Here is a 14,063-nt window from a genome sequence, read left to right on the forward strand (position 1 = left end):
TTTTTTGAGACTGGTTAAACATGTTCTTTGGTCGATGGCGTAGTGAGTACTGAAGGCCGCAGTAACGTTGACGTCCGACTGGGAGGAAGGGGAAGGGGGGATACAGGAGGAGAAAGGGAAGGGGGAGTGTCAGAGAAGACTGGAGGAGGAATCAACGTGAACGAAGCTTTTGTTCCGGTGGTCCTAGCCTGGAATATACATGATCAAGAATTATTTTAGAAATTGGACTCTTCTTCTCTCTCTTTCTCTCTTAATCTCTCTGTCTTTATCTTTCTCTGTCTCTCTTCTGATACCGTCTCTCTAAAACCTATGAAAGGATTCTTCTTACTCGTCTGCTCCACCAGATCAAACATCAAAGTCATCCATCAGTCTTTGTTTCCAAGAAGGGAAAGTAACACAATGTCTCTTAACACAGTAAGTGGAAGTAAGGGAGTCTTCTTACGTCACAAAATTCAAGGGAGCATTCGTCAGAGCCTCGCCTACTGCAAACCTTCATGAATTTACTCTGCTAGGAGTTAAGGGCAACCGTTTGCTATGGATATATTCCCATACATCCTTTACAGACGCACTTCTAAGGTTGATGTATATTTCCATACATCCTATACAGACGCACACCTAAGGTTGATGCATATTTCCAGACACACACCCGTCCACCCATACAGACAAATGCACACTTACAGACTAAACCTATCCACCAATCCACCCAAACGAACACATCTATCCAAAATCATATACTCAGCCTCAGTGCCTTAGGGCGAGTCCTTGAAACGAGCAATTGTCACCTTCCAAAGAGCATTATTGTGTTTTGTGTCATTATCGTCAATATCATTATTAAATATTATCGTTAGTTATTGTTGTCATTATTATCATTGTTATTATTATCATGATTATCATTATTGTTATTATTATCATGATTATAATTTCTGTTATTAGTTGTTATCATCATTATTATTATTAGTTGTTATAACTGTTATTATTATTATTATCATTATCATTGTTGTTGTGGTTTATTATTATTTTTATTATCATTATCATTGTTGTTGTGGTTCTTATTTCTATTATCATTATCATTTTTTATATTATAGTTATCATTATTATCATTTTACTATTAGCATTATCATTATTATTATTTTATAATCATCATTATTATTATTTTATTATCATCATTATAATTACTAATTCATTATCATTTTATAATTATCATTATTATTGTATTATTTTATTACTGTCATCATAATCAGTGTATTATCCTTATCATTATCATTTAATTATTTTATCATTATAATAATAATTTGTATTAGTAGTAGTAATATTTTAATTTTAAAATCCTTATCATAATTTTCATCATCGCCATTATTGATATTATTATCATTATAATGCTTATCATCACCATTATGATTGCTAATATACACCCAAAACCACCACCACAAAAATCAACAAGAATGATAAAAAGCCGTTGAATATAATAAATAAACAAAGGAAAGAGGGAAATCACCACGAATGCGACACACTCCCGGCCCCACGAGTCTCAGCCGCGGGTTCCAGCATCTGGCCACCTCCAGGTTGCACCGACTCGGGTACGTCCTCCTGTCGCTGCCGCAAACGGGGGCGTAGATGGCGGGGCAATAGATGAAGCCGCAGTCGTAGCCCGGCCTGATTCCTTTTCGGGAGCGAGGAGTGTAAATTGCGTTTTTAAAGTTAGGAATGATCAGATTATATGTAACAAAATAACTCTTTTATTGCTTGTTGTTCTGGGTTCCTCACTTACCTGGGAATATGGGGCTCCTGGCCTCGGCAGACCCTATCAGTGCCACCACGAGCAGCCCGAAGGCGAGAGAGATTCTGGCCATGACTGTCCTGCGGGAGGAACGGAAGGGAAACCACGTCAGAGACGAACTGATCAAAACATACACACGTTCACAGCTTAGGGGTATATGTATATGTATATAAAATAATGTTCTCACACACATATTTGTATATATATATATGAATATATACACATACATATACATGTGTATACATATATGTATACACATATATGTAAACATATAATGTATATATATATATATATATATATATATGTATATATATATGTATATACATTATATGTATATACACATATATATACATACATGTGCGCATACATATATACAAATATACATATATGTGCACATACACATAAACATACATATACACATACATATATATAAGCATATGTACTTATACATACATATATATATATATATATATATATACATATATATTAACATTTATATACCTATATTTTTACATATATGTATATATATATTTACATGTATATACATATACATATAACTCTATATAAATATATATATGTATATACATGTATATTGTATACATATCTATTATATACAAATCTTCATATACGCTCACACATCAACTTAGGTGTAGGTGTATAGGTATATGTTTATGTATATAATGTTCTCACACACATATATGTGGATATATGTAGACATATCACCATCGGGGGTCTAACGCCGACGGGGGTGCATGGCTGCATCCACCCTTCGCTTCCAGTCACGAGAGTCACTCATGGCGAGCCTTCAGGCAGGCCCTCGGCCCATCTCTAGCTCCTCATGACAGGTCTGGTCAAGCTCCCCTAGCCATGACCTACGTCGTCCCACGGGCCTCCTCCATCCGGGATTGTCTTGTAAATAGACAATCTGATGGGCAGGGATATCCACAGCTTGAGTTGATTATGCAAGTAACAGGTCCCATGCCGGTCCCACGGTGTTGCCGTTGGTTGGACACACGGTCCTGCCAACTGTACCCCATGATCCGGCGTAGGCACTTGTTACAAAGGGCATCAAGAGACTCCAAGGCACTAGATGGTTCATGGCTCCTGCCTACTGACTTCTTAGTCCGACAGCCCAGAGACTACGCTACCAATGTATGTAAAACTCTCTGAAACTTCAACATTCTCACCGCAAGTATGTATCGACTGAACAAGTTCCCTAACAGGCCCACAAAATCCTGGATCTTGGTCTTGGTCTAGGAGACCTCTAAGCCCAAGGGCTTCGCTTCATTAATGAATGCATTAGGAGCTGCCACCAGTGATTCCAGAGATAGGATAGCAACATCGTCGGCAAAGTTCCAGCGATCCCCTGTCCCCTTCCAGAGAGGGATACCACGCCCCTCAACAGGTCACGGGGAATGGAACCAAACTGCCAGATGGCAGCCAAGACCGTGCAAGCCCCGTGTCACAGGTACACCCCCAGCCTTTACCAGTTCATCAGGGATATCACATGCCTGCAGCTTCCTCACCCTTCAGCTTATAGATCGCCTCCCTAATCTTAGGGTAGGAAGTTCCTCGCTAATGGGTGGGCCCGGCACAAGGATTATGACAACACTTACGCCCAGACTAACTGCTGGAGAGTCTACCTGGTACAACTGCTCAGAATACACAGCCCACCGTTAACGAACCCCAATATTCATATATATACATATATACACATACACACATGTATGTATATACATGTATATATATATATATATATATATATATATATGTATATATACCTATAAATAAATAATTGATATATATATATATATGTATATTTACATATATACATATATATAAATATGTGTGTGTGTATATGTATATGTATATATACATATATACACACAAATATATATGTACATTCATATATACATATATACATACATACATATACATACAATACGTACACATGTATATATGTATATATATATACATATACACACATATTATATGTATACACATACACACATACAAATTAAATGGAAAGCAGCTACAGAAAGAAATGAAAATAAATTGTGACGTTTCGAACTCTTCACAACCTCGTACGTACTATAAATTTTAAAGTGGAATGGGATGATGCAAGTAAATCACCTTTTATCGACGTTCTTTTATTCAATGTAAATTACCATAAACCTACTCACACCGCCAATTACCTTAACTTTTTCTCGAATCCCCCGTTTTGTGTTAAAAAGCCAGTATTCTCGGTCAGTTGTCACTGTTTCTTAAGGTATATAGGATTTGTGATAATGAATTTGTCGATCGGGAACTCGACGTCATTTTTTAAACGTTATCGAGATTAGGATATTCTGTTTTTTTCCTTAAACCAGGTACTTTCATCTGCAAGAGGGAAATTTTATACTCATTCTCGTAATACTCAACAGGGTAGTGCCTTTAATCTATTAATTAGTCCGCATAATCCATTACTCGATGGAAAACATCATATGTTTAAAAGGCGCTGGAATTGACATTGTTTTTACGTATCCGAACACGTTGAGCAACACATTGGTTAAGCACAATGCGGCTAGCGGTGCCCTTGAGACTTCTCCCGGTATTTACACTATACCTTGTAAATTTTACATATTCGAGAGCGGTAGAGCTTTCGAAAAGAGAATATATTAATATAAACGTGATGTAGAGAATTAAATGCGTGTTTCGTTCTTTTACGTGATGATATAAGCTCTCTTAATCAGAAAAATGCCTTAATTTTAAGTTGAGTGCTGGTCAATGGGGCTTGGATTACCTTACCTCCTTCTCCTGAGAACTGACTCAATTCTTGTTCGTTCTGTCTCTCTACCACTATGTATTCTTGTCAATATTCCCTCCATGTATCCATTTCGGTTTATTATTCGTCTAAAGAGGAACTCGTGAAGAGCTCGAAAAGTCACGATTTATTTTCATTTCTTACTGTGGTTATTTTCCTTTTCATCTTTGTGTACACGTTAATGTTTGTGTCACGCACACACACACACACACACACACACACACACACACACACACACACATACACACACACACACACACACACACGCACACACACACACACACACACAAACACAAACACACACACATATATACATATATATATGTATATAATATATATATATATATATATATATATACACATACATATATACACACGCACTTATATAGATAGATAGGTTATGTGCGTGTGTATATATATAATGAATATAAATATATTCATATAATATATATCTATATATATGTATATATGAATATATATATATATATATATATATATATATATATATATATATACATACACACACACACACACATATATATGTATATGTATATGCATATATATATATATTTATATATATATATATATCTATATGTACATATATACATTTATACACATGCGTATCTGTATATATAAATATATATATTATATATATATATATATATATATATATATATATATATAAGATACGCACACACACATATAAATGTGTGTGTGATGTTAATGATAATATCCCTCTTAATCATAAAAGATGATGACATTGATAATTAAAATGACATCTATGATAATGGTGATGATTACAGGGAACTAATTAGCAGCATGACCCGGTAATGATGACCTGAGGTGACCCAACAAGGCAGTTGATACAAGAGGAGCCCGTTGGTCAGTTATCCGTGCTAATCCTAATTACAGGTCAAGCAGAGGTTAAACCAGATGTGCTTCAGTGTCTTCACGAAACACACCTACAATGATGATAATTATAATGATAATAATGACAATATTGATAATAATAATAACAATGATGATAATGAATAAATTAAAGATGATTTTATAATTGTTATTGCTATGATTTTATTATTATTGTTATCTTTATAATTAGTATTATCATTATTGTTATTATTTTTTACTATTATGATAATGATAACAAATATAGTGTTAATGATAACGAGGATAATCACAATAGTAATAATAATAATAATAATAATCACCATCATAACCATAATAATAATAACCATCATAATCATAATAATGATAAAAACAGTAATAACTTAATCATAACAATTATGATTATCATTATTATCATAAAAGTCATCATTGTTACCATGTGGCCGCTGGTATATCATGTACTTCATAACAGCGGCTGGTATATCACATGTTTTTTCTTTTTTGAATATGACATATTGTGTAACACTGCGATCAGTGAGGTATGGTATGAAATTCATCTTTTGTGGGACAACGCCGTAAGCGAGGCCTCGGCGGTTGTGACCACCGGGTCAACACATGGTCCGTATCACCCATAAGAGCTGACCTATCAAAATATGTTATTGCGAGGGGGTCATGCCATAGGAAGTGATGACGGCTCTTCATGTAATCGATGCGTGGAGATAGTGAGGTCGCGACCTCACTAATGTATAACATATGAAGTAGAATGTTATTTTGCATTGGAGCATATGTATGTTTAAAGTTCGAGGGCAGTTAGAGGGCAACCTCTGTGCCGTCGAGACGCCCATATCATTCTGGAATCAGACTTCTAAGCTTATATTCTGACTGTTCCCGCCATGCGTATTTGTAGAAATATATTTATCATATAATCTAACATGTCGTTATTTAGTGGCCCCATGTGTAGTATGTATGCAATCTCATATTCGATGTATCAATTAGCAGGTTTGACCACTACTGAATAAATCTTGAGCGAGTGCTAGGTAGTGGTATCAGGCACCCCAGACCCACAGACAAATCATAGGCGTTTTTCGGCGGTCACATACCATTATCATCATCGTTAGTTCCTTATTATTACTGGCCCTCCGGTCTCATAGCCGGAGTGACCTAGGTTCGAGGCCAGGTCAGGGAGGATTGTTATACACCTATATCAATGCGGTATTGCATTATTCCATCTCTCATTATTACCATTATTATTATTCTTATTTGGCATCACCCTATTATAACTAGCAACAAAATTTAATTACAAAAATGTTAAGAAAAATAAGAACGATAATAATGCTAACATGAATAATATAATAAATACCTAAGTGTTTCTTTCCAAGAACATGTTAGTGAAGTCTAACAGACAGCAACACATAAATCAAAGAGATCTGCTGAACACCCCTGAAGACTCACCGGAAAGTAAACGGAAGCAGGGAGGCTGACCGCGCGACGCAAGAGCCTGGAACCAACTGTGGTAAAAAAAAAAAAAACAAGGGATCCTGATGATAAAAGAATAGATTTCGAAAGACCAAATTGCTGAGTGGAAGGATCCCGCGCTCCGTCATTCTGAGGAAGATGCATATAATTCTTTCCTTATTTACTCCCACGGGTTTTCCCAGAATTTCGAAACTAGAATTGTCGTGTTCTGTATCAGATTTATATCTATGATGTTGTATGCATTCTTCATGTTTCCTGTCCCCTCCCCCTCTCCCGCTCTCTTTCTCTCTCTTTTTTTTTCTCTCTCTTTCTCTCTCTCTCTCTCTCTCTCTCTCTCTCTCTCTCTCTCTCTCTCTCTCTCTCTCTCTCTCTCTCTCTCTCTCTCTCTCTCAGGAACTCCCCCCACCCCTTCCTTCCTCCTGGCCGTCCATAGGTGACCTCGGAATCAGATTTCTTCATTTCCAAAAAATCAAAATTCTCTTTATTCATTGTGGTCTCTTGGCGATGTCGAAGTTCCCTCGCAATTCGCTCCAGACAGACAACCAAGGGATTCATTTAACTTCCCCTTCAAGAAACACTGTCAGGGGGAGATTATCGGCGAGTCTGGCACAGGAAAATGTTTAAATTAGTTAATGTTATCCAAATACAGCCAATTTGTATTCGTGTTGTGTCTGGACCTATGTGTTTGTTGATGTCATGCATTTACATATACGTATAGTGAAAAATGCTTTAATGCCCTCATTTGTATGTCTGTTTATATGTCTGTCTATATACCTATATATCCACCATCTATCTATCTATCTGCCTCTCAGCCAATCTATCTGTCTATCTTGATTTCCTCTACCTGGCCACCATCATATTTCTATTACATTTGTCTATTGTCTTATATTGTGCGTTATGCACGTGACACTCCCCACCTTGGAATTGCAATTGAGATTCATTGCCAGTCATTTGTCAGTTTAAACACCTCATTTGAATTTCTTATATATTTTGACAATCATCTGTGTTAAAAGATGCATATAGCAGTGTGAAGAATGGCATCATTTAATAAAAAAACAATGTAAATGGTATGGAAAATGATAACCCTGATAACTGACAGAATAGAGATTGAATATTGATTAGGATCAAAGAACAAATTGGTATCGACAGTCATTTAATTCACCTCTTTACTTATTTGCATGTCTATTTTCTTATCTATCCATCTGTCTCTCAGCCAGTCTATCTATCTGCCTACCCTAGTTCCCTCTACTTGGCCACCATAATATTTATATCACATTTATCTATTTACCTACATGTTATATATTTCTCTTTATTGTCCATATTTGGTTATAATTTGTGTCCACACTGGCGTCGCAGTATGTGAATGTAATATATATATATATATATATATATATATATATATATATGTGTGTGTGTGTGTGTGTGTGTGTGTGTGTGTGTGTGTGTGTGTGTGTGTGTGTGTGTGTGTGTGTTATTCAAAATGGATTTCTTGTTCGGTGTTCCTCAAATCGGTTTATTTATAAAGGATTAGATTAATAGATTAAAACACTGTGTTAGGGAAAAAACAAGATCCAATTGGTTTAATTCGGAAAAAAACATTACTCATAGTAAGGCATATCACACAAATGCATATGTAATCTTTAAATTACGGAATGTGAACCAATTTTGACTTCTTTTTTCGGTTACACATCTTCCTTGGTCGACGGCATACTGATCACTGAAGGCCGCAGCAACGTTGGCGTCCGACTGGAGGGAGGTGGAAGGAAGGGGGAGGTGTGAGAGAAGACTGGAGGAGGAATCAACGTGAACGAAGATTTTGTTCCGGTCGTCCTAGCCTGAAATATACAAGATCGAGGATTATTTTAAAAATTGGATTCACCTTCCCTCTCTTTCTCTCTAGACTTTTCTCTCTACCTTTCTTTGTATCTCTTTTCTGACACCCTATCTCTCTAAAACCTATGAAAGGATTCTTCTCAATCGTCTGCTCCACCAGATCAAACATCAAATTAATCCATCAGTCTTTGCTTCCAAAAAGGGAAAGGAACACTTTATACATTTCAGTTGAACATTCGACAGAGCCCTCCCTACTGCATTTCTCCATGAATTGACTCTATTAGGAGTTAAAGCAACCGTTTGCTATGGATAAAGAATTGTAGCAAGGCACCCACAGTGCTTATGGCGACCTAGAGTTAGGCACTCATTCAGGTCTTTGATAAAGAGGAATATGTTCTTCAGAAGTTCAGCAAAAAAATGTGCTTCCCTTGCACTCATAATCAACTCTATCAAAGACTAAGCATATTTCCAGATCTCATAAACTGCCATACATTCCAAGGCAAGCAATTTTCGCTTCGATCGGGATATTATTCAACACTTCAGGGAACGTTGCGTGAAACGCTTAAAAGACCTTCACAATGCATAAATAACAGATACATAGGGACCTCCCTAAGAGTCCTAAGGTTGATGTATATTGCCATACATCCTATACAGACACACACCTAAGGTTGATGCATTCTTCCATACATACTACACAGACACACACCCGTCCTTCCATACAGAAAAACACACACATACAGACTACACAGCCATCCATCCATCCATAAATCCACCCAAACGTACCCATTCATCCAAAATCATATACTCAGCCTGGCCTTACATTCTCCCGAGTTACCTTAGGGTAAGTCCTTAAACCGAGCACTTGTCGCCCTCATTATTAGTTATTATTGTTGTTATTTCCATTATTATTGTCATTACTGTCATTGAGGCTCTTACTTTCATTATTATTTCTTATTATTATAATTATCATTATCATTACTATTTTATAATTTTATCATGATTATTATTTCATTTTATTAAAAATCCTTATTATCATTTTCATTATTATCATCATTATTATTATCATCATTATCATTACCATCAATATCACCCTCATCATCCTTATGATTGCTAATAAATTACTCAAAACAACCACCATAAAAATCAACAAAAATGATAAAGCCGTTGAATATAATGAATAACAAAGGAAAGAGAGAAAGGTCACCACTACTCACGACACTGTCCCGACCCCACGAATCTCAGTCGCGGGTTCCAGCACTTCGCCGCCTCCAGATTGCACCGACTGGCGTACGTCTTCCCGTCGCTGCCGCAAACAGGGGCGTAGATGGCGGGACAGCCGATGGAGACACAGTTAGAGCCCGGCCTGAATCCTTTGGAGAGCGAGGGTTGTAAGTTAAGGTTTTTCTTTAAGTTATGAATGATAATATACATATATATAAACTTTTTCGCTGTTGTGGGTTCCTCACTTACTTGGGGGGATGGGGCTCCTGGCCTCAGCAGACGCCACCAGTGCCACCACGAGCAGCCCGAAGGCGAGAGAGAATCTTGCCATGACTGTCCTGCGAGTGACAGGGAAGGGAAACAATGTCAGGGACTAACTGATCAAAGTATACATACGCTCACACATCAACTTAGGTGTATGTGTATATGTATTTATATGTGTATATATGTATAATGTTCTCACACATATATGTGGGTTTTTTATATATATATATATATATATATATATATATATATAATCTTCTCTATAAATATATGTATATGCATAAATAGATATATATAAAAATATATACATGGATATTATATACATATATATTAGATACATAGTTCCTCACTACAGGGCTCGTCGAATTGACCAAGGCATGACCTATGTCGTCCCACGGGCCTCCTCCACCCAGGATTGTCCAGTCAAGAGGCAACCTGATAGGCAGGGTCATTCACGGGGAAACGAGACTCTAAGGCAGCAGATAGCGTCCAGTTTTCGCTTTCACAGAACGAAACTGGCAGTATCAAAGCCAAAGCGGTCCTTCTGCATAGAAACCGACATCTCCAAATGCTCTTTTTGGATGAGTCCATGTCTCCTGCTGCCAGACCAATCCGTCTACTGGCTTCTTAGACTGATCCAGAGACATGGATTATGCTACCAAGGTATGTAAAACTCTGCACCGAGCAGTGTACTGAACAGTGATGCCACGGTAATTGATAGAGTCCCAGCGATCCCCTTTCCTCCTCCAGAGAGGGATGACCACGCCCCTCAACAGGTCACGGGGAATGGAACCAAACAGCCAGATGGCAGGCAAGACCGTGCAAGCCCCGTGTCATAGGTACACCCCCAGCCTTTAGCAGTTCAGCAAAGATGTCACATTAGAGATTCAGATCGCCTCCCTAATCTCAGCTAGGGTAGGATGCTCTTCGCGAATGGTTGGGTCTGGCACAAGGATTATGACACCACTTGCGCCCAGACTAACTGCTGGAGGGTCTACCTGGAAAGCTGCTCAAAATACCCCGCCCAGCGTTTACGAACTCCAATATGATCTGAGATGATCTGTCCATCCACTGAAAGGACTGCAATCATCTCTCTCTCTCTCTCTCTCTCTCTCTCTCTCTCTCTCTCTCTCTCTCTCTCTCTCTCTCTATATATATATATATATATATATATGTATATATATATATATGTGTGTGTGTGTGTGTGTGTGTGTGTGTGTGTGTGTGTGTGTGTGTGTGTGTGTGTGTGTGTATGTGTGTGTGTGTGTGTGTAATCATTTAAAAGGATATTCTCACACATATATGAATACATATATGTACACATATATATGTATATATATAAATATATACATATATATGCCTATATATATATATATATATATATATAAATATACATATATATCATATAAAAATGTTTACACACACACACACACACACACACACACACACACACACACACGCACACATACACACACACACACACACACACACACACATATATGTATATATATATATATATATATACATACACACACATATATATGCATATATATATATATATACATACACATATATATGCATATATATATGTATACATATATACATACACATATATATGCATATGTAAGTATATATTCATATATATACATATACATATACATACGTGTGTGTATGTATATGTATATATATGCCTGTGTGTATGTATATGTATATGTATATGTGTGTATACACATATATGTATGTGTGTATATATATGTATATATACACAGACATATATATTATACATATGCATATATATACACATATATACATATGTACATATAGATATATATACATATGTACATGCATATACATACGTATGAGTACGTATGTATATATGCATATATATATTCATATGTACATATAGATATATATACATATGTACATGCATATACATACGTATGAGTACGTATGTATATATGCATATATATATTCATTTATATATACATATACATACACATACACATACATATATGTATATATACACACACACATATATGTTATGTATATATATATATATATATTTATGCATATACACACACACGCACATATATATATATATATATATATATATATATATACATAATCAGACATATAAATTTTCACACGTAAATAGATAGATAGGTTTTGTGTGCATAAGTATTTATATAAACACACACACAAAACACACACACACACACACATATATATATATATATATATATATATATATATACATACACATATATATATATATATATATATATATACATACACATATATATATATATATATATATCATCTTCATCATTGTTATCTTTTATGGTTAAGATGGATATCATCATTAGTATACTCATTATATATAGATTGTATATCTATATATATAAGCATGTATAAACACGCACACACACACGCACATACACACAAGTGTGTGTCTGTGTGTGCGTGTAGGTGTGTGTGATGTTAATGACAATATCTATCTTAATCATAAAATATATTAATGATTAATATCATATATATAATAACGGTGATGATCGCTGGAAGCTTTCCTGACGATAAGGTTCTAAGTAACGTTCTAACTATTGCAGCTTGGTCCGGTAATGATGACCTGAGGTGACCCAACAAGGCAGTTGATACAAGAGGAGCCCGTTGGTCAGTTATCGTGCTAATCCTAATTACAGGTCAAGCAGAGGTTAAACTAGATGTGCTTCAGTGTCTTCACGAAACACACCTACAAAGATGAGTATAATAATATAAAAATGATAATGATCATAATAATAACAGCAATAATGATAGGAATGATAATAACAATGATAATAATAATCATATTAATCTATGAGTATTTTATCATTATCATCTTTGTTATTATTGTTATTCTTATTATTATTGTTGCTGTTATTATTACTATTGTTCTTCTTATTATTTTTACTATCATTGTGTTATCATTATTATTAAGTTATTATAATCATCATTGTTATTATTTCATTATTATCATTATTCTCATTATTATTATTTCATTATTATTATTATTATCATTATTATCATTGTTATTGTTATTATTATTATTATCATTATTATCATTATTGTTATAATTATTATTATTATCATTACTATTTTTATTGTTATCATTATTATTATTATTATTATTATTATTATTGTTATTTTTGTTGTTGTCAATATTATTACTATTATTATTATTATTATTATTATTATTATTATTATTATTATATTATTATTATTATGAAGCGACCTACTGAACATGAGCACGACACGTACTTTTTTTTCTACATTTAGGACAATAATAACAATAATGATAGTAACAACTATGATGATAATGTTAATGATAATGATAATCATCATAATAGTAGTAAGAATAATGATAATGATGATGATGCTAAAATAGTAATAACACTTTTCATTACAATCATTATCATAATTAATATCATAATCATCATTATTGTTATCACTGTTATTATCATTGGCATCAGTTCAGTATCATTATTATTATTACTATTATTATCATTATTATTATTATCATTACTACTACTATTATTATCATTAACAGTACTATCATACTACTATAGTATCATCCTTATTATAACTAACAACAAAAGTGTTAATTGCAACATTGTTGAGAAAGTTAACAAGAACAGCAACAATGCTAAGATGAATGATATGAATATAACGTTTCATTCCAAGAACACGTTAGTAAAGTCTAACAAACAGCAAGGCATAAATCAAAGAGATCTGCTGACCCCCCCTCCCCGCCCCTCACTTACGGATTCG

General features: G+C 34.9%; 2 protein-coding genes across 2 annotated transcripts in view; both read right to left on the reverse strand.

Annotated features, from left to right (window-relative positions):
* Positions 1–38: 38 nt before the first annotated feature.
* On the reverse strand, positions 39–8,650 carry LOC125026968. Its single transcript, XM_047615574.1, has 5 exons — positions 8,628–8,650; positions 6,918–6,963; positions 1,769–1,857; positions 1,503–1,660; positions 39–188 (listed from the first exon to the last, which is right to left on the reverse strand). The coding sequence occupies exons 1-5, from the start codon at positions 8,648–8,650 to the stop codon at positions 184–186; spliced, it is 321 nt and encodes a 106-aa protein (XP_047471530.1). The 3' UTR covers positions 39–183.
* The window catches only part of LOC125026969 (serine protease HTRA1-like), an 8,027-nt gene continuing 2,458 nt past the window's right edge, over positions 8,495–14,063 (reverse strand). Inside the window, exons 2-5 of the mRNA XM_047615575.1 lie at positions 14,057–14,063; positions 10,245–10,333; positions 9,989–10,144; positions 8,495–8,776 (exon numbers count right to left, since the gene is read on the reverse strand). The exon at positions 14,057–14,063 is cut by the window's right edge and continues 194 nt beyond it. Coding sequence (XP_047471531.1) covers positions 8,772–8,776; positions 9,989–10,144; positions 10,245–10,333; positions 14,057–14,063 — 257 coding nt within the window. The 3' untranslated portion in view covers positions 8,495–8,771. The remainder of the gene's footprint in view (positions 8,777–9,988; positions 10,145–10,244; positions 10,334–14,056) is intronic.

This window comes from Penaeus chinensis, chromosome 7 (genome assembly GCF_019202785.1).
Source record: "Penaeus chinensis breed Huanghai No. 1 chromosome 7, ASM1920278v2, whole genome shotgun sequence".
Taxonomy (NCBI): Eukaryota; Metazoa; Arthropoda; class Malacostraca; order Decapoda; family Penaeidae; genus Penaeus; species Penaeus chinensis.